This window comes from Euprymna scolopes, chromosome 4, assembly GCF_053919585.1.
Source record: "Euprymna scolopes isolate OS-2025 chromosome 4, ASM5391958v1, whole genome shotgun sequence".
In the NCBI taxonomy this organism is placed as follows: domain Eukaryota; kingdom Metazoa; phylum Mollusca; class Cephalopoda; order Sepiida; family Sepiolidae; genus Euprymna; species Euprymna scolopes.
In genome coordinates, this window is record NC_136485.1 from 167599075 (window position 1) to 167624896 (window position 25822).

At 35.2% G+C, this 25822-nt stretch overlaps 1 protein-coding gene across 2 annotated transcripts in view; it reads left to right on the forward strand.

Moving 5' to 3' along the window:
- LOC145270085 (organic cation transporter protein-like) overlaps nt 1-25822 on the forward strand; it is an 84425-nt gene that overhangs the window by 18634 nt on the left and 39969 nt on the right. Inside the window, exon 1 of one of the 2 annotated variants that reach the window (XM_080125689.1) lies at nt 12217-12438. The exons of the other annotated variant lie outside the window; for it this stretch is intronic. Coding sequence (XP_079981815.1) covers nt 12279-12438 — 160 coding nt within the window. The 5' untranslated portion in view covers nt 12217-12278. Of the gene's footprint in view, nt 1-12216; nt 12439-25822 lie in introns of those variants that run through there. 2 annotated transcript variants of the gene reach the window in all.

The window sequence follows — 25822 nt, forward strand, 5'->3', positions numbered from 1 at the left end:
TTTCTTCTTCATCGTATTCTTCTTCCTGTTCAGCGTCTTCAACTTCGTCTTTTTCTTTTTAAGCGATTCTTCTTCTTCTTCTTCTTCTTCTTCTTCTTCTTCTTCTTCTTCTAACCGTCTTTTTCGTCTGCTTTTCCAGCGTTTTTTCTTCTTTTTAAACATATTCTTTTTCCGCGTCGTCTTCATCTTCGACTTTGAATTTCCCTTTTTCTTTATTTTTCTTCTTTTTCTTTTTATTCTTTTGCTTTTTCTTTGCACACGTTTTATTCTCCCTGTTTTCGTTTTTCTTCTAATTCCTTTTATTATTTTTCTACTCAACAATTTCTTACGTGCAGCTTAAGCGGCACGTTATTGATTGATTATAATGTTTTTCAGAAATATATCTTTCGATTCTCCGGTTTCAGGCCTCAATATTCTGTTTAATTTTGCCTCTAAACATTACAGCAAAATGGATGCGTATTATAGAAAAATAATTATGATAAATTGTTTAATAGAAAGAATTGCTAGTTTTCATAACTAGCACAAACAAAAATGTTAGAACATAAACAAAATTATATAACGAGACAGCTTGGAAAACACGTCTCAGTTAGTCAATAGTTTGGAGCCAGACAGAGCAGACCAAGTAGTTAGTCAGAGGAAGAAAAATAGTCGTGGACAGTAATGGCTCCGAATAGGGGAAAATGTCGATCATGAAAGTCTAGGACCAGCGTTTGCAGCTTTGCAATGGGGGAAACATCTTAAATAAATCTACTGTAAATATCAGGAAGGCTTTGAATCGTACGAAACTTCATTTCAGCTTTTCCGAGGATGCGTCAAATTAAGACCCAAGGTGGACAAGCTATGTTGCTCCATTGATCGATATAAACCCCAGAGACTGTTATTTGTCACTGTTTGTTATAATTGTTATATATACTGCTTAAACAATCACTAGACGATCAATAAGCAAAAATATATCGACGCGTAAATATATCTATAAATATATAAATATATCAATAAATATACATCATATATACAACTCTCCATATTATACAGAACCCCACTATATTAGATTATGTCAATTTATTCAAGAATTAAAGGAAACTCCAACTGGGTTGATCAGCATCCAGATTGATGAAGTTATTGATGTGACAAACGTTTCACAACTTTTGTGTATGTTTGCTATTATTAAAACAAAAAAATTAAGATTTCTTGTTTTGTAAGCTACTGCAAATATCAACTACTGCTGCTGATATTTTTGGTTTAATTGATAATCTTTTCAACAAACATTCAATAACATATGAGAAATTATGCGGAGTTTGTACTGATGGAGTACCTGCAATGCCTGACTATAAGTCTGACTTATAATCGTTAGTTAAAAAAAATGTGAAGTAATTGGGACTCACTGCATGATTCATTCAAGATGTTACCTGAACCAAAGAAGTACTTAAGCGAGTGACTAAAGCAGTAAATGTTGTTAAATAAAGATCACTTGCAACACGGCCCGTCAAAGTTGTATGTGAAGATTTGAGTCCAACGCACGAAACACTACTGTTCCCATAGAGGTAAGGTGGGCCTCGAAAGGAAAAGCGTTGAAGAGATTTTTTTGACTTGAGAGGGAAGCTGCAAATATTTCTCTCTTCTCAAAATGCAAGCGTATATGAATCATTGTTTTCGGATGAATTTACGTTGTGCAAATTGGCATCCTTGGTCGACATTTTTTTTTAGATATTTAATAATATTAATACACGATTACAAGGTAAGGATAGTATGATAATATTTTTGTCTTTTTAAATGAAATTGGAACTCAGAATCACCAAAATTAATAATAAAAAAAGTTATGCATGTCCTCAACCATTGTCGAATTTGTTGCACAAATGGCAAATAAACATCGATGAATTATATGGTTTGATACAAATAAATTATATGGTTTGATACAATACCATTTGGAAAATATTATTGTTTAAAAAGAATATTTTCCAAATGAATGTTGCAAATCTTTCTCCCTTAAAATCAACCCTTTCAATGCCAATGTATATGATGTCCCTGAATCAGCAACAGAAGAGTTCATTGACTTAAAAATAATTTTGAACATAAATCATGGTTAGGTAATCTGTAACCACGAGAATTGTGACCAAAATGTTCCCCAAATTTCCAGAAATACCAGAAATCGCAATAAGGAATTTATTACGATTTCTCAACAACTTTTACGAATCAGCATTCTTCCAACTTCTCATCATTAAAAACAAATACCGAAATCAATTAAATATGGAAGACGAGTTGAGGTGTGTCATATCGACAACGGAGCAAAAATAGAATTACAAGCAAAAAAAAAACTGCAATGTCAGCTATCTCAAAAACATACTTTACATAATGGTGGGCATTTATGTGTTCGATTAATTTTAAATTGATTTGTACTTAGTTAATTTTGTAGAAGATTTGTTACTTTTTTATGATTAAAATTTGAAATTAATCATGAATTTATTGAATGTATAGTTACATCAGGAATAAATAATTCATATTTCAATAATCGCAATATATGGCAGTTTTTTTATACAATACATCAATATACGTTTAAGGTGCTACTGTGTTTCAGTATTAAATGTAACTAAAAAATTAGAATCGTTTCGAAAAAGCATGACGGCATATCAGCCCTTGTCTTGGCAAATAATCATAGATTATTTATAGACTCGCTTAAGGAGGTAATGTGTTTCAACATTACATGTAACTAAAAGCATAGATTTGTCATGAATGCATATAACGAAATGTGCAACTATAATGGAATAAAAAAATTGAACATTATTCATTGAATTGATTAAGGCTGTAACGTGCATTTCAGTATTAATTGCAAATAAAAATGTAGTTTTAAAAAATATGACGGCATACATAGTTTTTATTAATTTCTTTTTAATTTTTACAAATTATCGCACATTATTTATGGAATCGTTTAAGGAGGTACTGTATTTCGGTATTAAATGTAATTAAAATGTTAAATATTCGTTAAACATGCATTACGGCATATAAACCCTTTTTAGCAAATTATCATACATTATAAATTCGTTTAAGGCGGTAATGGGTTTCGGTTTTAAATGTTACTAAAAATTTAGAATTATTTTGAAAATGTATGACGGTATATCAACCCCTTTTGGCAAAACATCATGCATTAATTATTGAATCGTTAGAAAATTAAGATGTTTCGATATTAAATGTAACTAAAAATGTTAAATTTTTGTAAAAACGGCATATCAACCAAGACATAAGTAGCAATAATTTTTTTTTCATTTGATTTAATGCAGATTTTTACTTTTTCAGAGCTGGAAAGTATTTCATAATTAGGGCCGTGACAACAGCATATTCTTTTCATTGTTTTGACTCTCGAATATATATCCGACACAGTTAGACACCGTTAATCCACTGAGAACCACATCACTCTATATAAAAGCATATAAGATGTCAACGGATACACACTAGAGAGTCAAAACAATGAAAAGAATATGCTGTTGTCCTAGCCCTAGTCATAATAGTCCTATTTACAGCCTATCAAATGTGATCATCATTTCCACAAAAATCTTTAAAACTGCAGCAAATAGTTTTTGTATGCTTTTACTATGTTAATTGCTTTTCTACTAATATACACCAGAGTGTAATGCATGCAATTGTGTGTTAGTAATTTAGTCAAAAATATCTTGATCTTAAGAAAATAAGTTAATTCTTCATATCTGTATTTTTATACTTTACTCTTTCTTTTACATTGATGTGTTTCATTCTCGGAAGTTTTACTTGGGATAAGATGCGCTCCCTCCCCGCTTTAATTACTCAAAACTTTTTGACTAAAGAACCCATAATAATCAATATGATATTTTCTTTTTCTATCTGTCTGTCTGTTTGTCCCTCTATCTGTTCCATTTTTTCTTGAGAACTACTGGGCTGATCTGGCTGAGATTTTTCTGAACCTTTGTTATGATAAGGTGCAGCAAACTAAGTATTATGGTATCCGTTCGATGTACAATTAGGGATAAATACGGATTAATAGAGATTAGTATTCAATGCAAACGCAGGGGTTTATTAATTATTAATATTCAAACATCAATTTGGCATACAGCTCTCAATCTAAGTCAACAGCCTATAACTTCCGCCCGTTTTGAACAGGCTAAGAGTCTAGTAATTATATAATTGCCATTTATTTAATCAAACGTAAAATGACCCGTTCAATTATCGCTCTATCAGTCTCGTTCATCTTTTTTGTTAAAATCTTTGAGTCGTTAATCAACCAATCGTTTGTCTATCACCTCGTGAATGCTAAATTTGTTTGTAATCACGTTCATCCCAAATAAGGCACACACACCCTCGGACGTAAAGGGGCTACTATTTGGGATTATGTTTAAGGGAGGAGCAAGATGTTTTTTTTACGTTAAATTTATACTTCTGCATATCAGTACAGTCAGGGAAACAGGTAGCAGGGGTGTATTCTATATTTTCTCTACCGTTCCCCCTCAAGTTAGGAAGAACATATCAGAGATGCCCCATGGATTAATATCTATAAGTTCCCTGCTGAACAGTGTGCCAATGAGTCAACTGAATGGTGCAAAGCGGGCATTGAAGAACATGTTCGCGCATGGAAGTATTATAGCAAGCTCCACCCAACTCCATAGTTCACTACAGATTGTGTAGCTGCCATTGCACAAAGACAACATGCATTCCACTAGTTCGTACATCATAAGTCAAATACAAATATGCAAAAATTCATAGATGCTAGAAATCATTCTAAGAGAGTAATAGCCTCAGCCAAAAGAAGACATGCTGAAATAACCAAGGAACGCACAGAATCGCAAAAGATAGGAACTCGTGATTTCTTGAAAATTTTAAACAGTATGGTGAATAAATGACAATCGTTAATTCCCCTACTATCAAACAACCAGAATATTGCATGCACGGCAACCGAAAAGGCGGAACTGCTTGCCTGACGATTCGCCTCCGACTCTACCCTAGAGCAAACAAACAACTCCCTCCCAAATTTCCTTATGCGGACAGAAGCCACAATAGATGATCTGAAAATCACCCCTTCCCTTGTCTGAGATATCATAAAAAAACTTAGACACATCCAAGGAGTGTAGGCCTGATCGCATCCGTGCGATACTAATTAAGAAATACTTAGCTGAGCTATACCTCGTAATTTCTAAACTCTACAAATGCCTTGCTAAATTCTGCTTCCTTAATAGCTGGAAAATGGCCTCTGTTGTACGAGAATTCCGACGAAAGGACCGACCCTCTCAATCATCTGGCGAAAGAATTCTAACGAAAGAACCGACCCTCTCAGTTATCGTCCTATCTGTCTCCTCCAGCTCTTCGCTAAAATCTTTGACACGTTAATCAATCAAGCACTAGTCTACCACCTTCCAAAAGCTAATCTTCTTTCTGAAAAACAGTACGAATTTAGGAAATGTCGTTCTACTGCAGATATTTTAACAGCCATCTCTGAACGCATATACCATGCACTGGATAGGGCAGGTGAAGTCAGGGCTTTAGCCATCGATATGTCCAAGGCCTTTGACAAAGTCTGGCATAAAGGGCTGCTAATGAAAATTCAATCATACGGTATAACTGGACGAATACTAAATACAATTAGATCTTTATAGACAATAAGATTATCCAGGTTGTCATTGATGGACGTTCATCCAGGCAGTATAACATTAATGCGGAAGTACCTCAGGGGTCTATCATTGGGCTCTATTATTCCTGATATTTATCAATGACCTCCTCGATAGCATAGTGTCCGAGATGTGTATATTTGCTGATGATAAAACGCTCTATAACATGCACGAGGGAAGAAAAAATGTATACAAATCCAAGATAATGGCTGACTCCTTAGAAAATGACCTCTAGACTATAGTGGAATGGAACAGCAAATGGATGGTAACATTTAATGCTAGTAACACTAAGCTGCTTTCCTTTAACAATTACAAGAAGCCTTTCCAACCTCCGATATCCATGACAAATAACTCCTTACCTGAGAATTTTTCCTTCCAACTCCTCGGCTAAGCATTCACAAGAAATGAAATATGAACCTCAAACAAATACACTGAGGACATTGCGAAAACTGCTGCAAGGGCGGTGATAGAAAACTACTCATACCTGAATATACTGTACCTCTAGAAGGCCACCATTCGCCCATGCATGGAGTATTGTTGCCACATCTGAACTGATGTATCTACCATTAGTCTCCCCCTCTTGGATAGGGTCCCAAAAAGTGTTTCCAATCTTATATGTCCCACTTTGTCAACTAGGCTCTAACCCCTGTCCCATCGCTGAAATGTTGCATCCCTGTGCCTGTTTTACACGTTAATGGAATGTACTCTGATGAACTCATTGCACTTGTGTTACATCAATGTACATATCCCGACAGACCCGCTTAGCAACAAAATCACACCCCTTCACTGTTGAGGTCCCTAAATGTCAGAAAGTATTCTACTCAAATAGCTTCTTCCCTAGAACGGCTAGACTTTGGAATTCCCTTCCTGTTACCTGCTTCCCAAACTGTACTGTTATGCAGAAGTTCAAATGTAACGTAAACCAACATCTCAATCTTTCTTAGACATGCCCCCAATTAGTAGCCCTTTACGCCCAAGTGGCAACATGCCTTGTTTGAGGTGAAGGTAAGTAAAAAGAAAAGCTGTTCCAGGGAAGTAGAAAGCGGCATTTAGGGATCTCTACACTGGAGATGTTATTTTCATGATAACCGGATTTGTCGAAGGTATGTACGTCGAAGGGGAACAAGTGCAACGAGTTCATCAGAACACATTCCATTAAAATACTTGTAAAACAAGCACAGGAATGCAACATTGCGGCGATGGTACTAAGGTTGGTGCTTAATTGACAGTGCAAGACCAATTAGATTGGACATTCTTCTTTGAACCCTGTCCAAGAGACAGAGACAAGCGGCAGATGCATCAGCTCAGATGTGACAACAATACTTCACGCAGAGGCAAATAGTGGCTTCGTAGAAGTACAGGATATTCTCAGTTGTGAGCAATTTTGTAGCACAAGAAAGTTAACCAACTTTCTTTAAAGCAGTATTCGCAATGTAATCAATATGTTTGTTCTAGCTCATGCTACCCGTGAGTCGAAGAGTTTTAAGGAAGAATTCTTCGGTTTTCAGTTCATTTTTTATATTGCATTTCCACCCCAAACAAAGCACAGTGCCACTTAGATGTACGGGGGTTACTATCAGGGACATAATTTGCAGGGATACTATGTAGGGAGTTGAGCAGCAAGATGTCTGTTTACCTTATACTTGAACATCTGCATATCAGTACAGCCAGGGAAGCAGGGACTCAGAAGTGAATTCTAAAGTCTAGCAGTCTGAGTAGAGTAGAAGGCTTACGGGCATCTAGGGATCTCTACTGTATAGGGGTGGAATTTAGCTGCTTGTCGAGTTTATTCGGTGTATTTACGGGCACAAAGGCTTAAAGTTCTTTAAAAATTAAAATAAATGTAAAACAGTCAAAGGGATGCAACATTTCGTCGATGGGACAGAGGTTGAAGCCTAGCCGACAGTGTGGAACCTATTAAGTTAGCGACTCTCTTTTGAACCCTCTCTAAGTGTGAGAGATTAGCAGCAGATGCACCAGCCTAAATACGGCAACAATACTCCATACATGGTGAATGATGTCTTTGTAGAGGCACAACGTACACTCAGGTGTAAGTAACTTTCTAGCACCGTAAAAATAGTCCACCTTCTTTGCAGCAGCCGTGATTGGGAAGGCTTCTGGTAATTGTAAAAGGAAAGCAGCTTAGTCTTCGTAGCATTAAATGTTACCATCCATTTATGACCCCATTCTACTACCGCCTGGGGGTCATTTTCTAAGGATTCAGCCATTGTCTTGGATTTGTGTATATCCGTTCTTCCCTCGTGCATATTATAGAGCGTTGTATCATCAGCAAATATACTTATCTCGGGTACATTATTATCAGGGAAGTCGTTATTAAACATCAGGAATAATAGTGGTCCAAGGATCGACCCCTGAGGCACTTCCGCATTAATGTTATGCTGTTTGGATGTACGTCCATCAATGACACTCTTGACAAGCTGAATTGTCTTATTGTCTTAGAAGGGTTCAATTATAGTTAGTATTCGTCCAGTTATACCGCACGATTTAATTTTTATTAGTAGCCTTTCATGATAGCCTTTGTCAAAGGTCTTGGATATATCAACGGCTACAATCCCGGCTTCGCTCGCCTTATCTAGTGCATGGTATATCCGTTCAGAGATGACTGTTAAAATATCTGCAGTAGTACGCCATTGCCTAAACCCATACTGTTTGTCAGTGAGACGATAAGCTATTGATACGTGGTAGACTAATGCTTGACTGTTAGCTCTTATTTACGCAAACGGAACAACACGAAAAAATATGCAATTTCTATTTGTTAATTAAAATCATTAAAATAAAATATCTGTTATTATCAATTTATAAAAAACTAGCATTTCAACCCGGCGTTGCCCGGGTGTTTGGAAGTGTATGTGAAGCAAAAGAAAAAAGGAGTAGTAGAAAGGCAGGCTCGAACCCATACCGCGACGGAGGAAAAGAAAAGGAAAAAAACGTGACGTCTTTGCCGTTACGACCACCGCCAAACCGGAAGTGACGTAGGTTTAACTTAAGGCTAGACAATCGAAAAGAGGGGATGATTTTCGAAAATATCGTGAAAAAAAACGACCCCTTTCTGTAGAAAAATGTCCAGTTGAAGGTGAAGTAATTAATGTTTTAGCCAATTTTTCGATATTTATCATCTGAAAGGTCGATCTTAAAAACGATACTGATCTTGTGAAAATCCGTCGCCTCCGTTGAAAGTTTTAGGCAGACCTGCAAACATACATACATTTATATATTGGTAGCTCAAATTTTCGACCCAACCCGATTAAAAAAAAACTTCCCCCATCTCTGAATATCCTTTATGTAAAATTTCAAATGTTTAGACAAGAAATTGTCTAATTAATTTGGTAGAGACAGTAGTGGTCAATTTTTATTAACTTTGACCCCTATTATGACCCCTTAATATTTATTGTTTGGGGCTCAAATCGAGGTATTAAGTTAGATCCATGTCCAAGGAACCTATATCTAAAATTTCAAGCGTTTATACCTAAAATTGGCGGAGGAGTTTGGTAGAGTTCTCAAAGGTCAAATCGTTCAATTTTGACCCCTTACCAGACAAATTTCTGGCCGAAAACTAATTACAAAGATTTTCCCAAATGTCAGTACCCTGTATATCAAATTTCGAGTCTGTAGACTGAAAATTGACAGAGATATTGTGTAGGTAAATGTACACAGACAGACACAAAGACAGACAGACACAGAAACAGACAGACACTTTCACTTTTATAGATATATAGATTGTTTATTTAATATTTTCTTAAAAAAATATAATTGCAAAAAATATTTCACGTGATTTTAATGATAACAAACTTTGGGGAAATTTTAAAACGCGACTTCTAGTATTTCGCTTGTTCGCATAAACACGCAAACACCACTGTAAGAAATTTTCATAATTCTCAAAATATGAGAAATAAAAGAAGTGAAATTCCTGAAAACATAAAAACAATTAAAAGAATTTTTCTTCCAACGGTTAATTTGAAGAAGTATGGATGTACAGTATGGCAATATAAAGACGGGATTGGCACCCTACAATAAATCTTATTTTCAGGGAATCAATAACATTGACGCAGTAAGCGGTTGGTACTAAAATAAACAAAAAATATTTGAATAAAATTTTTAAAAAATTTACTTTAAGAATTTACAGAAAACAATAATAAACCGATGTCATCATTAATTTTAGAATTTAAATCTAATACCAAGTTGAATATACATGTTTCAGATAAAAAATCTAAAGTATATACATTAAAAATATTTTAATTAAATAAGCGTTTTCATTTTTATTATAATTAAATATGTTATTGAACATTTTTATAACCTTCAAAAATAAAGAAAGTAAAATGTATATTTCAATTAAAAAACATAATTATAAAATATTTCTTATTTATAAAGTTAAAATAATAATATGGAAATATTGTTAAATTTTTTTAATTCCATACAATTCTGAATATCGATAGTATACCGATAACGTTTTTTACTGAACTCTTAAGTTTTGTATAATTATGCAATTTTTGTAAAAATAAGTACATTTTAAAAAATTCAATGCATTACAAATTTTATTTACTTATAATCTTATAAATAGTTCTAGAAAAATAACATTTATTTTTCAAGGAATATTTACAATTAAGCTTTTTAAATTTTTAATTTAGCTACATATTTTTGGCACGATGACACCATTTTTAATTATGATTTTTTCAGCTGTACAAATACATTAGTGTCCTTTTTACTATCGTTATTAGGATTTTATCATTAAAACAGAGTCAAAATGTCGAAAACCACAACTATATATGATAAGCCTCCTTTTATAACCATAGTCCGTATAAAACAGAGTTATTTTTGCACTACATAAAAAACACAAGGAAATTGCCATAATTTACTAAAAACTAATAAAATATTAAAAATTCGATAGTTTTAAATTAAAAAAAAATCAAGCTAATTGTCAAAAGTTAGTCATTTTTGTTGTCAATCAAAACAATTGAAATAGTGTATAATTTAAGCGACGTCGAGGCTGGCTAGGTTCATACCCTAAAGTTGACCCCAGAGAGAATTGCCAACTAAGTGCTCCAATGGATCCCTGATGATAAAAAGGAAAGGAAAAATAAAGTGAACTGGAAACAAACAATCGAGAGACATTTGATTACAACGTGAAGAAATTGGAGAATCTCCCAAAACATATACTTAAATCATTCATTGACATCTATGCTGATGACACGACCATCTATGGCAACACATCAAAAGTTGTAAATGACAAAGTGGTCTCTGATTCTCCCTCCTCTGATCTTGAGCGCGTGGTACAGAGGGGGGAAGAGGTGACTGGTTACTTTTAATACATCTAAAACCAAGCTCCTATCTTTACATCATCAACGCTTTGTTCCCATCTGGCACCAAGTGAAATGGATGGCTCTCGTCTTGAGGAGGCTTCATGTTTTGACAAGCTCCTGGGTTTGACCTTTACCTCTCATCTAAAATGAAACACATACATCAAGTCTGTTGTCCGGGTCGCTTGGAAAATGGTGGGATCCTTCTAACGCTCCAGAAGATATCTCACTACTGATGCAATTCTCTATCTGTATAAAAGCCAAGTACGTCCAAAGATGGAGTACTGCTGCCACATCTGGGTTGGAGCTGCTAGAAACAGCCTATCCTGCCTTGACAGAGTACAAAATAGACTTCGTGACTTAGTGGGGGGTACCCTTTTCTCTTTCCTGCAACCTCTCTGCCACAGAAAAGACGTTGCGAGCCTGTCTTTGTTTTATCGTTGTTTCCACGGCAAGTGGCCTCTCCCTCGCCAATCTTTCATGATAAACACCCGTCTTGCTGAACCCACTGTCAGTAGTTTTCCCTACTCTTTATCTGTGGCTTAATCAAGGCGTAAATTACATGAACAAAGCTTTTTTCTTAGAAGTGCACACCTGTGGAATTCTCTTCCGTTTGCCTGTTTCCCACCTAACTACAACTTGGATGTCTTCAAAGTCAACATAAACAAATTCCTGGTGAATCGCCCCTTAAGTTTGTCAAATCTTCAATACTAACTATTACTACGATACTATCCCATTGATTACTGTACACGCACTAACCCATATCCCCGAGTGGCTTCCGGCCTTGATAAGTGGTTATTTCCATGTTAAAAAAAGGGCCGTGGATCTGGCTTCAAATCAGAAAATGATGGCACACTTTAACTGTCTCAAGCGTTAAAAAACAGTGAGATTTCCTGTCTAAAGATGTAATTTAAACGAATAAAACTACTTACAGTTATACGCGATTTTTATTTGTTAATTAAAATCATTAAAACAAAGCTTCGTGTAATTTACGCAGACGTCATTGGTTAGTAAAAGTCAATTAGGTTGTAACCTTCATTTGGTTCCATATTGAGTTGCAAATGCAAACAGATAAAACGAATAACCTGCAAACGAATTGCATATTAAAGAATGATAAAAATACATATTTACACATTGGATGAGATAAGTCACGTGCTTACATCTTATTAGCAACAAATTTCACAGTTGATTATTCTCGTTGCAGTCTTGAATTGGGCCGATCGCATTTAAAAAAAACTCGGCATCATCTGCTCAATTTTTCTTAGACGTCGTCAGCATCGAGATCTTCAAAGTGGAGGTCGTCGTGCCTAATCGGTAGCTGACACATTAACAAAAAAACATGGATAAAGATGATCAGAAAGTTGATGGACAACACGTTGATGTGGATCAGGTGTTGCGATCGTTGAAAGATGTCGGTAAATTTCAGATTTGGCAAAAATGCATCCTCATCTTGAATTCGGTCTGTCAAGGAGTGAACGTCTTGTCCATTGTATTCATAGGTAATTTTCGTTTATCCACATACTTCTCAGTTGCTTTTTCAAATCTTATCACTAAAATCGAACGAGACAATTGTTTTAATGCAAATTTCCGAGTATTGTATACCGACCGTTTAAATTTAAGTAAATTTTTACATTTTTTTTTAAATTACATTTTCACCCCAAACAAGGCGCATTGCCACTTTGGTGTAGGGTGCTACTATCAGGGGAAGCAACTACTGGGGCACTATGTTGGGATTTGGGCAGCAAGATGTCTGTTCACATTGCACTTGAACTTCTGCACGTCAGTACAGTTAGGGAAGCAGGAACCTGGAATGGAATTCCAGAGTCTAGCGGTTCTGGGGAAGAAACTACTGGAGTAGAAAGATCTTTTACATCTAGGGATCTCTACTGTGTTGGGTGGGATTTAGCTGCCTGTCGGGTTTGTCGAGGGTGTCTACGTCGTGGGGACACAAGTGTCTGCAGTTCATCAGAGCATTCACCATTAAAATACTTGTAGAACAGGCAGAGGGATGCAACGTTTCGTCGATGGGACAGAGGCTGAAGCTTAGATGCCAGTTCATGGCCTATCAGATTGGCGACTCTTTTTTTTTAACCTTGTCTAGGAGCGAGAGACTAGTAGCAGATGCATCAGCCCAAATGTGACAACAATACTCCATAGATGGGCGAATGATGGCCTTATAGAGGTACAGGATACTTTCAGTGTATGTAGTTTTCTAGCACGGTAGAGAGAGCCTACCTTTTTCGCAGCGGCCCTGGCAATGTTTTCAATATAATTGTTCCAACTCATACTTCCTGTGAACGTTAGGCCAAGCAGTTTGAAAGATGTACTCTCAGACAGGGAGTCACTGGCCATTGCTATTGGTGGCAGAGAAGGTTTCTTGTAATTATTGAAGGAAACCGGTTTAGTCTTGGCAGCATTGAATGTGACCATCCATTTATGTCCCCATTCCACTACAGATTGGAGGTCATCCTCTAGTGTTTTTGCCATTTCTTTAGATATGTGTTCATTTGTTTTCCTGTCATGCCTGGTATAGAGTGTAGTGTCATCAGCATATATACCCATCTCAGAGGCAATTTTGTCGGGGAGGTCATTAATAAATATTAGGAACAATAGAGGTCCAAGGATAGACCCCTGAGGCACTCTGGCATTTATATCACACTGTTTAGATGTACGACCGTCGAGGACAACCTGGATTTTGCTCTTATCTAAGAAGGATTTAATTATGTTAAGTATTCTACCAGTGATACCGTATGATTTAATTTTCCGGAGCCTTAGATATATCTAGAGCTACCGCTCTGCCCTCCCCCGCTTTGTCCAGTGAATGGTATATACGTATGAGAAAAATAATAATGTTTTTAGTCCTGTCGTTAAGAAGTATTACAGCATATCAACCCTTTTTTGGCAAATCATAATACATTTCTTATTGAATCGTTTAAGGAGGTAATGTTTTTCGGAATTAAATGTAACTTCAAGTGCAAAATTGTAAAAACAAAAAAAAAGTGTGACAGCACTTCAAAACTCATGTAGATCTATCCCAAAAACATCTTTATTTTACGAGATTCATTTATTTGTGAGAGGTTAGGGTGAGGGTTAGGGTTAGATTTGTCTTTTCACAGTAAATTAACTATTTTGTATCATTTACTACTGTAAAACATTTATATCTATTTTAAGTGATTCTTTCATATGAAAGTCCAAATCTGTTTGTGTCATTAGAAAATGATAAAAAGGTACTTGTACAGTTTATTTCATCAAGTGTTTTTTTTTTTTTTACAGCGAAAAAACAAATTGTTATGATACCGAGGAAACGGTTCGATTTTTAGCAAGAAAAGCTAGTCTTAGATAGGGGAGATTGTCGGCACTTTAAACGGAGTTATCTCCCCGTGGCGTGTTCAAAAAATTCAAAGATATCTAGCTTCAACGCACTGTCATAAAAACTACTCGATGAAATTAAGTGATTTTTTTTCGGAGATCTTCAGTCCAAAACGGATACGTACAATATAACCTTTTTTCTTCGATATTTTCATTTTTAATGTCTTGATTGAACTGTACAAGTACCGATAAAAATTATAAAAGTTCAGCTTGACATACATTAATTTCATTTGTTACATCAATTCATTGGCATAAAATAGTGCCTAATTTAATTACATCTGGCGAGATATGAACGTTTACGTAATTTTTATTCGTTAATTAAAATCATTGAAATAAAAAGCGGGTGCTCTTGCATTATACGGCCCGGAAGTTGGTAATTGTGTACATTTCGAACCGGATTTCTTGTAAATGTCCGCTCGGGCTCAACCGGCACCTTGCACCGACGCCGGAATTTTTTTTTTTAAATAGTATCTAAAGTTAACAGTTCACATTTTATGATTTTTTGTTTATTTGTTAGAAAACCGTACAGAATAGTTAAAAAAACAAAAAACATCCGTCTCCTCATGTAAAAAAAATGGCTAATCCACATGCTTAGTGCGAGAGCTGCAGTATGCTGATGACACCGCCACCCCAGGTCAGACTACACAGCAATTTCAATCACTAGCAGATGCATACAATGCAGCCTACGAACGTTTTGGGATACGGGTCAATACAGAAAAGAACAAAATACTATTTTAATTGGAATTCATTATTGAGAGGAGTATTATTTATATTAATTTATTTATTGCGGAATATTATTCTCATCTGTCTTAGATGTTCTTTCACGACGTTTCGGACAACTATTCCTCTGGCCTTCGTCAGGTGGTAACCGCGACGAATAGGAATTCTGAATCTCCTAACTGCATTCTCAGCAATTACTGCCATCCGTAGTTGTGGTCATCTGACTTCGTTTTTGGCCACGTAAGCCTCTGGCCGCTTTGGGTAGGATTGAAATCGCTATCTGCAGACAATTCGTGGGGCAGTTGATAGAGATGTTGAATCTCTACGGTTCCAGGTGAGAATTGTCTGAAGATAGCGGTTTCAATCCTACTCAAAGCCGACCAGCGGCTTACTTGGCCAAAAACGTGGTGAGACGACAACAACTACGGATGGCAGGATGCTGAGAATGCAGTTAGGAGATTCGGAGTTCCTATCCGTCGCGGTTATTACCTGACGAAGACCAGAGGAATAGTTGTCCGAAACGTCATGAAACAACATCTAAGACGGATGAGAATAATAATCCACAATAAATAAATTAATATAACGAAGATACTCGTCCAACGCCCACCTGTACTCCTGCTACCTAATACCAACACTATCACAAATGGCCAATTACCCGAGGAAGTTGACCATTTTCCTTACCTAGGAAGTATCATAACATCTACTCCCACATGTACGAAAGATATGGAAAACAGGATCAGAGCAGCCCACTCCGCCTTTGGTCGACTCAACAGCCGCATATTTAACAACCGTGCACTGAAATTGACCACTAAAATCATGGTCTTCGAGGCAGTAGTGCTCTCCACTCTTCTTTATGCTTGTGAAACATGGACATTCTACAGAAGCGATATAAAAAACCTGGGACGCTTCCAGCAACACAAACTCAGGCAAATTTTGCATATCACCTGGGAGAGTCACACCATGTACTTGGAAGTACTGGATAGGACTAAAATGACCAGCGTTGAAGCAACCATCATTCATCATCGCCTCCGCTGGGCACGCCACATCAGTAGGACGGATCCTTCCAGGCTGCCGAAAAAATACTTTATGACGAGCTCGCCAATGGGACTCGACCAGGAGGAGCACGTAAACGGCGCTATAAAGACCAGTTAAAGCGCACCATGGCAATGACTAACATAACTGAACCTGCTATACCACTTTGTTTAGTCATACGTAGAGAACATCACTAACATGACCTCCCACAAACCAAAGCCAGTCTGATCGCCGCCATCCGCCGAGTATTCGCCGTGGCAAAAGCATTTTCCAGTTCTGAACCCATATCGAGACGGTGATTGAGGTTGAAGGCGGCCACATTGAATAGTCATCTTTTCTATATAATCAAGTTACCTGAATTAATTTTTTCAATAAAAGTTTGAAAAAAAAGCCGTAGTCTTTTTTTCTTTAGAGCACTCTCAACTTTATCGTTCAACGCTCTATACGTGATTTTCATGTCGTTAAAATCATTCAGTTAAGTTCCTTCGTATCTTATATAAACGTCAATGGTTAACAAAAGTTAGGTGCGTGCATAATGAATGGCCGATACCTAAGGTGTATAAACATTTTTGACCCTTCTTCATTTAAACAGAGTTAAACAGAGTTAAATATAAACCCTTTTTTTTTTCAGATAAAAAAAATTCTTTTTTATTAAATAAGCTTTTCATGTTTTATTACAACAAAAATAAAATAATTAATCAAAATTATTATGCTTATCGTGATCTGTAATTTGGTGAAAATCCGCGCTATTCGGGTTTACATTTTCAACGAGAGGTTTTTGATACCATAAATCGCTTTTTGGGGTTATTATGTAAATTTTTGTTATAAAACACATGTATATTTTTTAATTCGGTATATTATGAGTTTAATTTACTAACTATCGTTGAAGTAGTATCAGAAAACTGATAATTAGTTTTCGACAAATTTTTAAAGTTGATTTATTCGGACTTGAAAATTCGAACAAAATGCTGTGTTTTCTTTTTATAGATTTTTCTCTGGAATTTTTTTGTAACACGGAAATATACATTTTATTTCCTTTTAAATAGTAACTTTTGTCTGTTATCTTTTCAGCAAAAGCAGAATTTAAACGTAAACTGAACAAATAATTATCATAAGCCTCTTTTAAGGAGCATACCGGTCCGTTTCCTTCCGCAATTTTTGCCTGTACTTAGTGAAAGTCACGTTGAATGTCACCTTGATTTTGTTTTCCTATTCCAAGTGCAAAACAAACAAAACGATAGACCGTGAATAAATTGCATACTTATTAAAAATACGAAAACGTTCAGCTTTACATATTGGAGGAGATAAGTCACGTGCTTACATCTTATTAGAAACGAATTTTACAGTTGATTATTCTCGTTGCAGTCGCGAATTGGGCCGATCGCATTTAAAAAAGCTCGGCATTTAATATTTTAATTTTCCTTTAACATGCTCAGCGCCGAGTCGAAGCAGAATTTGCTGAACGTTGTCGACAGCTGAGACATAACCAAAACTATGGATGAAGATGACCAGAAAGTTGACGGAGAAGATGTTGACGTAGATCAGGTACTGCGGTCGTTGAAAGATATCGGCAGATTCCAAATTTTTCAAGAATTCATCCTCTTCTTCAACTTCATCTGTCTTGGGATGAATGTCTTGTCTGTTGTCTTCATAGGTAATTTTTAAATAATGATTTATTTCTACATATCTTTGTTTTCTTTCTGTTAGCATCGCCAGGACCGAATGAGTCTATCTTTCTAATGAAAATATATTTCTAGAAATATATTATAGCGATCTCTAAACTTTAGATCCATTTCTATATATGCAAATAATATAGTGTTTTCTTTTTTTAGTTTATTAATTACTCGGCAGATGAAACCTTTTTATGTGTTATTAAATGGCAAATGATCATAAATTATTTATTGAATCGTTTAAGTAGTTAATGTGTTTCGGTATGAAATGGAACTAAATGCGTATAAATGTTTCGAAAACGTTTTACGACATATCGATCCTTTTGGGTCACTCATAATACAGTTATTATATAGAAGAAAATGCGTTCCGGTATTAAATGTAACTAAAAATATAGAAATGTCTTTAAAAACATATGACAGCATATCAATACTTTTAATCCAATCTTCATATATTTTATTTATTAAATTGTTTAAGAAGATAACGTGTTTAGCTATTAAATGTAACTAAAAGTGTATATTTGTCGTTAAAACGTATGGCAGCATATCAACCCTTTTTGGCTAATAATTATGCATTATTTATTGAATTGTTTAAGAAGGTAATGTGTTTCGGTATTTAATAAAACTAAAAGTGTAAGATTGTTGTAAAAAGATACGTGGGTGAATGGTGTCTTTGTAGAGGTACAGCGTACGCTCAGGTATAAGTAACTTTCTAGCACAGTAAAAAGAGTTCACCTTCTTTGCAGCAGCGGTGGTTGGGAAGGCTTCTGGTAATTATAAAGGGAAGGAGCTTAGTCTTAGTAGCATTAAATTTCACCATCCATTTACATCCTCATTCACCTACGGTCTGGAGGTCATTTTCTAAGGATTCAGCCATTGTCTTGGATTTGTGTACATTTGTTCTTCACTCTTGCATGTTATAGATCGTTGTATGATTATCAAACATACTCATCTCGGACACAGTATTATTAAAGAGGTCGTTATTGAATATCAGGAATAATAGTGGTCCAAGGATCGACCCCTGAGGCACTTCCGCATTAATGTTATGCTGTTTGGATGTACGCCCGTCAAGGACAATCTGGATGGTATTATTGTCTATGAAGGGTCTGATTATAGTTAGCATTCGTCTAGTTATACCGTACGATTTAATTTTCTTTAGTAGTCCTTCATGCTAGACTTTGTCAAAAGCCTTGGGTATATCAAGGGCTACAATCCTGGCTTCACTCGCCTTATCTCGTGCATGGTATATCCGTTCAGAGATGACTGTTAAAATATCTGCAGTAGAACAGCATTGTCTAAATCCATACTGTTTGTCAGAGAGAAGATTAGCTATTGCGAGGTGGTGGACTAGTGCTTGACTGGTTATCTTTAATTTACGCAAATGAAACAACACGTAAAAATGTGTAACTTCTATTTGTTGATAAAAATCATTAAAATAAAATATCTGTTATTATCATTTAATAAAACATAGTTTATTTAATATTTTCTACAAAAAATAATATAATTGCAAAAAAAATATTGCGTGTGATTTTAATGATAACAGTTCCTGAACAATTTAAGACGCGATGTTCTAGTATTTCGCTTGTGTGCATAAACACGCAATCGCCACTCTAAGATTTTTTTATAATCTTAAAATGAAGGAAGTGAGATTTTTGGTCGCATAAAAAAAAACAGTTAAAAGAATTTTTCTACTAACGATTAATCTGAAGAAGTATTGATGTACAATATGGCAATATACAGATGGGATTAGCACCCTACAATAAATCTTATTTTCAGAGAATCAATAAAATTTACGTAGCAAGCGGTTCATACTAAAATAAACAAAAATATTTGGACAAGATTTAACAAAAAATTTATTTTAAGCTCTAAGAGAAAACAATAATAAACCGATGTCATAAATAATTTCAAAGTTAAAAACTAATACCAAGTTGAATATACATGTTTTAGATTTTAAAAAAAAGTGTGTACATTAAAAAAATCTAAAGTGTGTACATTAAAAATATTTTAATAAAAAAAGCGTTTTCATTTTTAATATAACAAATATGTTATTGAACATTTTTATAACCTTCAAAAATAAAGAAATTAAAAAATATATTTCAATTAAAAACATTACGAGGGGCGTGCAGTAAGTAATGCCCCTGACCCACTTCCAGTTGTCTGATCTAGCTGAAATTTTGCATGTGTAATGATTTATATCTCTACGGGTGATGTAAAAAATTAGAGCTCTGAACTAATTGTGGTTTCTGTTTTACAGGTGTTTGAACTGAGTCAGGTGTGAAATGAAGTCTGTTGAATGTCGAGCAGTGTTCCGGTTTTTGTATTTGAAAGCACGCACACCACAGGAGACTTTTGATGAAATGAAAGAAACTTATGATGATAATGCCCCATCATATGCCCTTGTAAAACGCTGGCATCGTGAATTCAAACATGGCCGGAAGTCTGTGGAGACAGCTCCCAGACCTGGTCGCCCACCTTCTGCCATTGATGAGGCATCTGTCCGATGATGAGTTGAGGCTGCCATTTTGGAAGATCGGCGCATTACTATTCGCCAAATAGCCCAAGATGTCAAGATTAGTACAGGTTCTGTGGAAACTATCATTCATAACCATTTGCATATGCATAAGTTGTCTGCCAGATGGATTCCTAGGTTGCTCACGCCATTCCAGAAGCGAGAACGCATCGAGTGCTCGATGATGAATTTGGAGATGTGCCAAGAAGATGAGTCAAAGTTTTTCAAAAGACTGATTACACAGGATGAAACCTGGGTTCATCACTATGATCCAGAGACCAAAGCCCAGTCAATGCAGTGGAAGCACTTGGACTAATCACCTCCGAAGAAGGCAAGGGTGCAGCCCTCCGCTGGCAAAGTCATGCTCATAGTCTTCTGGGACCAGGACGGAGTAGTGATGACAGATTTCCTGGCAAAGGGTACCACAATTACAGGAATGCTTCACTTTTGAGGAAATTAAGGGAAGCTATCAAAATCAAGAGGCTGGGCAAGATCAGCAAAGGTACCCTCCTCCTGCAGGACAACGCTCTGGTCCACAACTCGCATGTCGGCAGATCAGGAGCACAGGCGTGTGGTTATGAAATCCTGCCCCATCCTCTCTACTCTCCTGATCTTGCACCCTCTGACTTTCACCTCTTCCCAGCCATGAAGTTGTTTTTGAAAGGAAAGCGTTTCCCAGCTGATGCAGCCTTGATTTCTGAAGTCACGTCGTAGTTGGAGGACCAACCTGGGGTGTTCTACAAAAACGGTATCCAGAGCTGCATCAAACGATGGGAGAAATGCATAACTCTGGGTGGTTCCTATGTAGAGAAAGACTAATAACTGTGCTGTTTCGTTGCTCTACTGCTATGGGAAGTGGGTCAGAGGAAATAATTATTGCACGCCCCTCGTATTATAAAACCATTCTCCTTTATGAAGTTAAAATAATAATATAGAAATATTGTTAAATTTTTTGAATTCCATACAATTCTGAATATCGACAGTTTCTTTGTTTACTGATTCGCTGTATACCCTTTTTTTACTGAACACTTAAGTTTTTTATACTTATGCAATTTTTAGTAAAAATAAGTACATTTTTTAAAATTCAGTGTATTGCAAATTTTATTTACTTATAAACTTATAAATAGTTCTAAATAATTAATATTTATCTTTCAAGGGATATTTACAATTAAGCTTTTAAAATTTTTAATTTAGCTAAATATTTTGGCACGGTGACACCATTTTTCATTATGATTTTTTCCCCTTGTTCAAATACATTATTTTTCCTTTTAAATATTAATATGATAAGCCCCCTTTTATAACCATAGTCCGTATAAGACAGAGTTCTTTTTGTACTACATAAGAAACACAAGGAAATTTCCATTAGTTACTAAAAACTAATGAAAGATAAAAAAAAATCAATAGTTTTAAATTTAAAAATTTAAGCTAATTTTCAAAAGTTAGTCATTTTTTATTGTTAATTAAAACAATATAAATAGTGTATAATTTAAGCGATGTCGAGGCTGGCTAGGTTCATACCCTAGACGCTGTAAATCTGGCTTCAAATCAGAAAATGGCACACTTTGAGTGTCTCAAGCGTCAAAAGCAGCGAGATTTCTTAAGTCTAAAGAATTAATTTAAACGGATCTAACTACTTACAATACGCGATTTTTATTTGTAAATTAAAATCATTAAAACAAAGCTTCGTGTAATTTACGCAGATGGCATTGGTTTGTAAAAGTCAATTAGGTTGTAACCTTCATTTGGTTCCATATTGAGTTGCAAATGCAAACAGATAAAACGAATAACCTGCAAACGAATTGCATATTAAAGAATGATAAAAATACATATTTACACATTAGATGAGATAAGTCACGTGCTTACATCTTATTAGCAACAAATTTCGCAGTTGATTATTCTCGTTGCAGTCTTGAATTGGGCCGATCGCATTTAAAAAAAAGCTCGGCATCATATGCTCAATTTTTCTTAGACGTCGTCAGCATCGAGATCTTCAAAGTGGAGGTCGTCGTGCGTAATCGGCAGCTGACATATAAACAAAACCATGGATAAAGATGATCAGAAAGTAGATGGACAACACGTTGATGTGGATCAGGTGTTGCGATCGTTGAAAGATTTCGGCAAATTTCAGATTTGGCAAAAATGCATCCTCTTCTTGAATGTGATCTGTAAAGGGATGAATGTCTTCTCTGTTGTCTTCATAGGTACTTTTCATTCATCCACATACTCCTCCGTTGCTTTTTCAAATCTTATCACTGAAATCGAACGAGACTATTGTTTTAATGCAAATATATCTCCGAGTGTTATATACTAACCTTTTAAATTTAAGTAAATAGTAATGTCTTTAGTTTCCGTTTACTTGCCTCCTCACGAGGGTAGAGTTGGACACAAGGTCGGTTTTTAATGTGAGGAAAAATCAGCTCACGAAAAAGGGACACTCTGGATAGGAACAAAATAAAAATTGTTTTTAGTTTTTCAGTTACTTGCCAAATTAAACTTTTTTTGTGTTATATGCCCGCTTGGGTTCCACCGGCACCTGACACCTGGCACCGCCGCCGGAATTTTGCTTTTTATAGTATTTTCAAGATAAATTCACATTTTGTGATATTTTTGTTTATTTATTTGTTAGATAAAAGTACAGAATAGTTAAAAAAAAAAAAAACATCCCCTCCCCATATTAAGAATGTCTTTATAAGTAATGACGGTAATTCAGCGCAGTAATATAGATGCACAATTATTCGCCATTCTTGGACCAGCCATACCGGACATTTAGAAGAAACCAGGTTCGTAATATGCAACAGTGACATCCGGTTCGTACAATACACCATTGCCAGAAAGTATGTAATTTAAGCAGATCTAAGTGCTTACAAGTACAGGGTGGAACAATAAAATTGGCGCCTTAGAAAAGACGATTATTCCATTTCCGCTTGATGAAAACCGATTTTCGATTTTATTGCAAACCATCTACTATTTGGCCAGTTGTGTAAAAATCCCAAGAGCAATAGGAGCCGTCTATCTTGTCTTAAAGTGACACAATGTACCATGAGCTAGATTGGAGATGCGTCGCTGTACAACTCATGCTCTAAACCGATTCAAGTTATGACAACTGGGCCATTGCCAGCACCCTCAAAATGTATCGCTTGAGTGCTACGGATAACAGGGTGATGAAAACGAAGTTTCCGGCCACGATTATGTTCTTTGGTTTCAAGTGAAGGCCTCATCATGCTACGTCACATGAAAGTCCGAGGTGTACCTGGACGTGCTGAAGAATGTGGTTATCTCCTAGCGCAATAAGGTGGCTGTTGGCAGACCCTGGATGTTGCAGCAGGAATCGGCGCCGACCCACAAGTCGAAAGAGACCCAGGCTTGGCTTCAGAAGGAGTGCTACGACTTTGTGCCCTTCTCACCCCCCCCCCGATCTGAACCCGCTAGACCACTTCGTTTGGTCATACGTAGAAAACATCACCAACATGACATCCTACAAACTAAAGCCAGTCTGATAGCCGCCATTCACTGATTATTCGCCGTGGCAAAAGCATGCTTCCAGTTCTAAACCCGATATCAAAGCGATGATTGAAGTTGAAGGCGGTTACATTAAATAGATGTCATCTCTCGTACATAATCAAGCTCTACTACATAATCAAGTTACCTGAATTGATTTCTTCAATAAAAGTTTGAAAAAAAAGCCGTAGCCTTGTTTTCTGTAGAGCACTCTCACCTTTATCGTTCAACGCTCTATACGCGATTTTCATGTCGGTAAAATCATTAAATTAAGTTACTGCGTATCTTATATAAACGTCAATGGTTAGTAAAAGTTAAGTGCGTGAATAATGAATGGCCGATACCTTAGGTGTATAAACATTTTGGACCCTCCTTCATGTAAAAAATCACCAACAATTCAGGAAATCAACTAATTTTACTGAAATTTTCAATAAGTATTAAGTAATGATCACGGGTTATAATGAATCCAGTATTATTTTTTAAGTCTTACTTGTAAACAAAAAATAACCTTTACAAAACTTATAGTTATAAATACTAAAAAATAACGCATGAATTTATTTCTGCCTTTTTTATGAAAATAAAGCATCGTAGATTGTAACAATGAAACAAAAATTTTATTTTTTCAATGACATTACAAAAAAGTCCCCGAAGTCAGTGTAAGTAATACCCTTATGACCCGAAGAAAAAATAATTTTCTCAAACTTACAGCATTATCATCGAATTACGCATTATTAATTCAATATTTTTACGCACAAAAAATAATTGCAAAAAATAATTATGTCATCAAGAAGGTAACATTTTTAACGTAAACTTTAAATTTTTTTACATGTAATTTACATGTAATATTTCAGCATTTTCCTTGCACAAATAAACGTGTAAACATCAGCATAAGAAATTAATACTATGTTTTTTTTTTCAAAAACATTATTGATATTAAATATCAGGAACATACAAACAAAATAATTTAAAAACAGGGAAAATTTAAGTAACGTTTCATTTAATTAGCTACGGATGCATAGCTTAAAAAAAGCAGACAGCTTTGGTCCTATCAGCCATCTCATCGCATCTCTAAACCCGCCGTCATTTTCAGATAAGTTTGCGACTGATTCAATCAATTTTTAAATGTTTGTTCAGACATTTGTAAAAAAAAAAAATTAAAAAAACACTTAAGTTTGTACACTTTTAGTTTGAGTGTGTATTTTTTCATTCATATTAATTAAGTATTTTCTTTCAATTTTGAATTCCAGTTAATTATTAATGAATAATAGTTTTAACTCTTTTTAATGAATAACCTGTCAGTGTATACCCAAACGTTATCAAGAATTTTATAATGTTATTGAATAAAAAAAAAACTAACACCGAGTTAAATATTAACATTTTTTTTCAGATAAAAATAAAGAAATTCTTACTTCTGTACATTCATAAATATTTTTATTAAATAAGTTTTTCATGTTTTATTACAACAAAAATAAAATAATTAAAGGACATTATTATGCTTATCGGGATTCGTAATTTGGTGAAAATCCGCGCTATCCGAGTTTACATTTTCAATGAGAGATTTTTGATACCATAAATCGCTTTTTTGGATTATTATGTATATTTTTGTTATAAAACGCATGTATATTTTTTTCATTCGGTATCTTCCGAGTTTAATTTACTTATTATCAGTATAGGAAAACCGATAATTATTTTCCCACAATTTTTTTAAGTTGATTTATTCGGATTTGGAATTCGAACAAAATGTTTTTTTTCTTTTTTTTTTTTTCAAGATTTTTCTCTGGAATTTTTTTTAACATAGAAATATACATTTTCTTTTTTTTTTTTTAGAGATAAACTTTATTCTGTTATCTTTTCAGCAAAAGCAGAATTTAGACGTAAACTAAAAAATAATTATGACAAGATTCTTTTAAGAAACATAGGGGTCTGTTTTCGTCCGCCATTTTTACCCGTACTTAGTAAAGTCACGCTGAATGTCACCTTGATTTTGTTTTCCTATTGAGTTCCAAGTGCAAAACAAACAAAACGATAGACTGTGAATAAATTGCATACTTATTAAAGAATACGAAAAAGTTCAGCTTTACATATTGG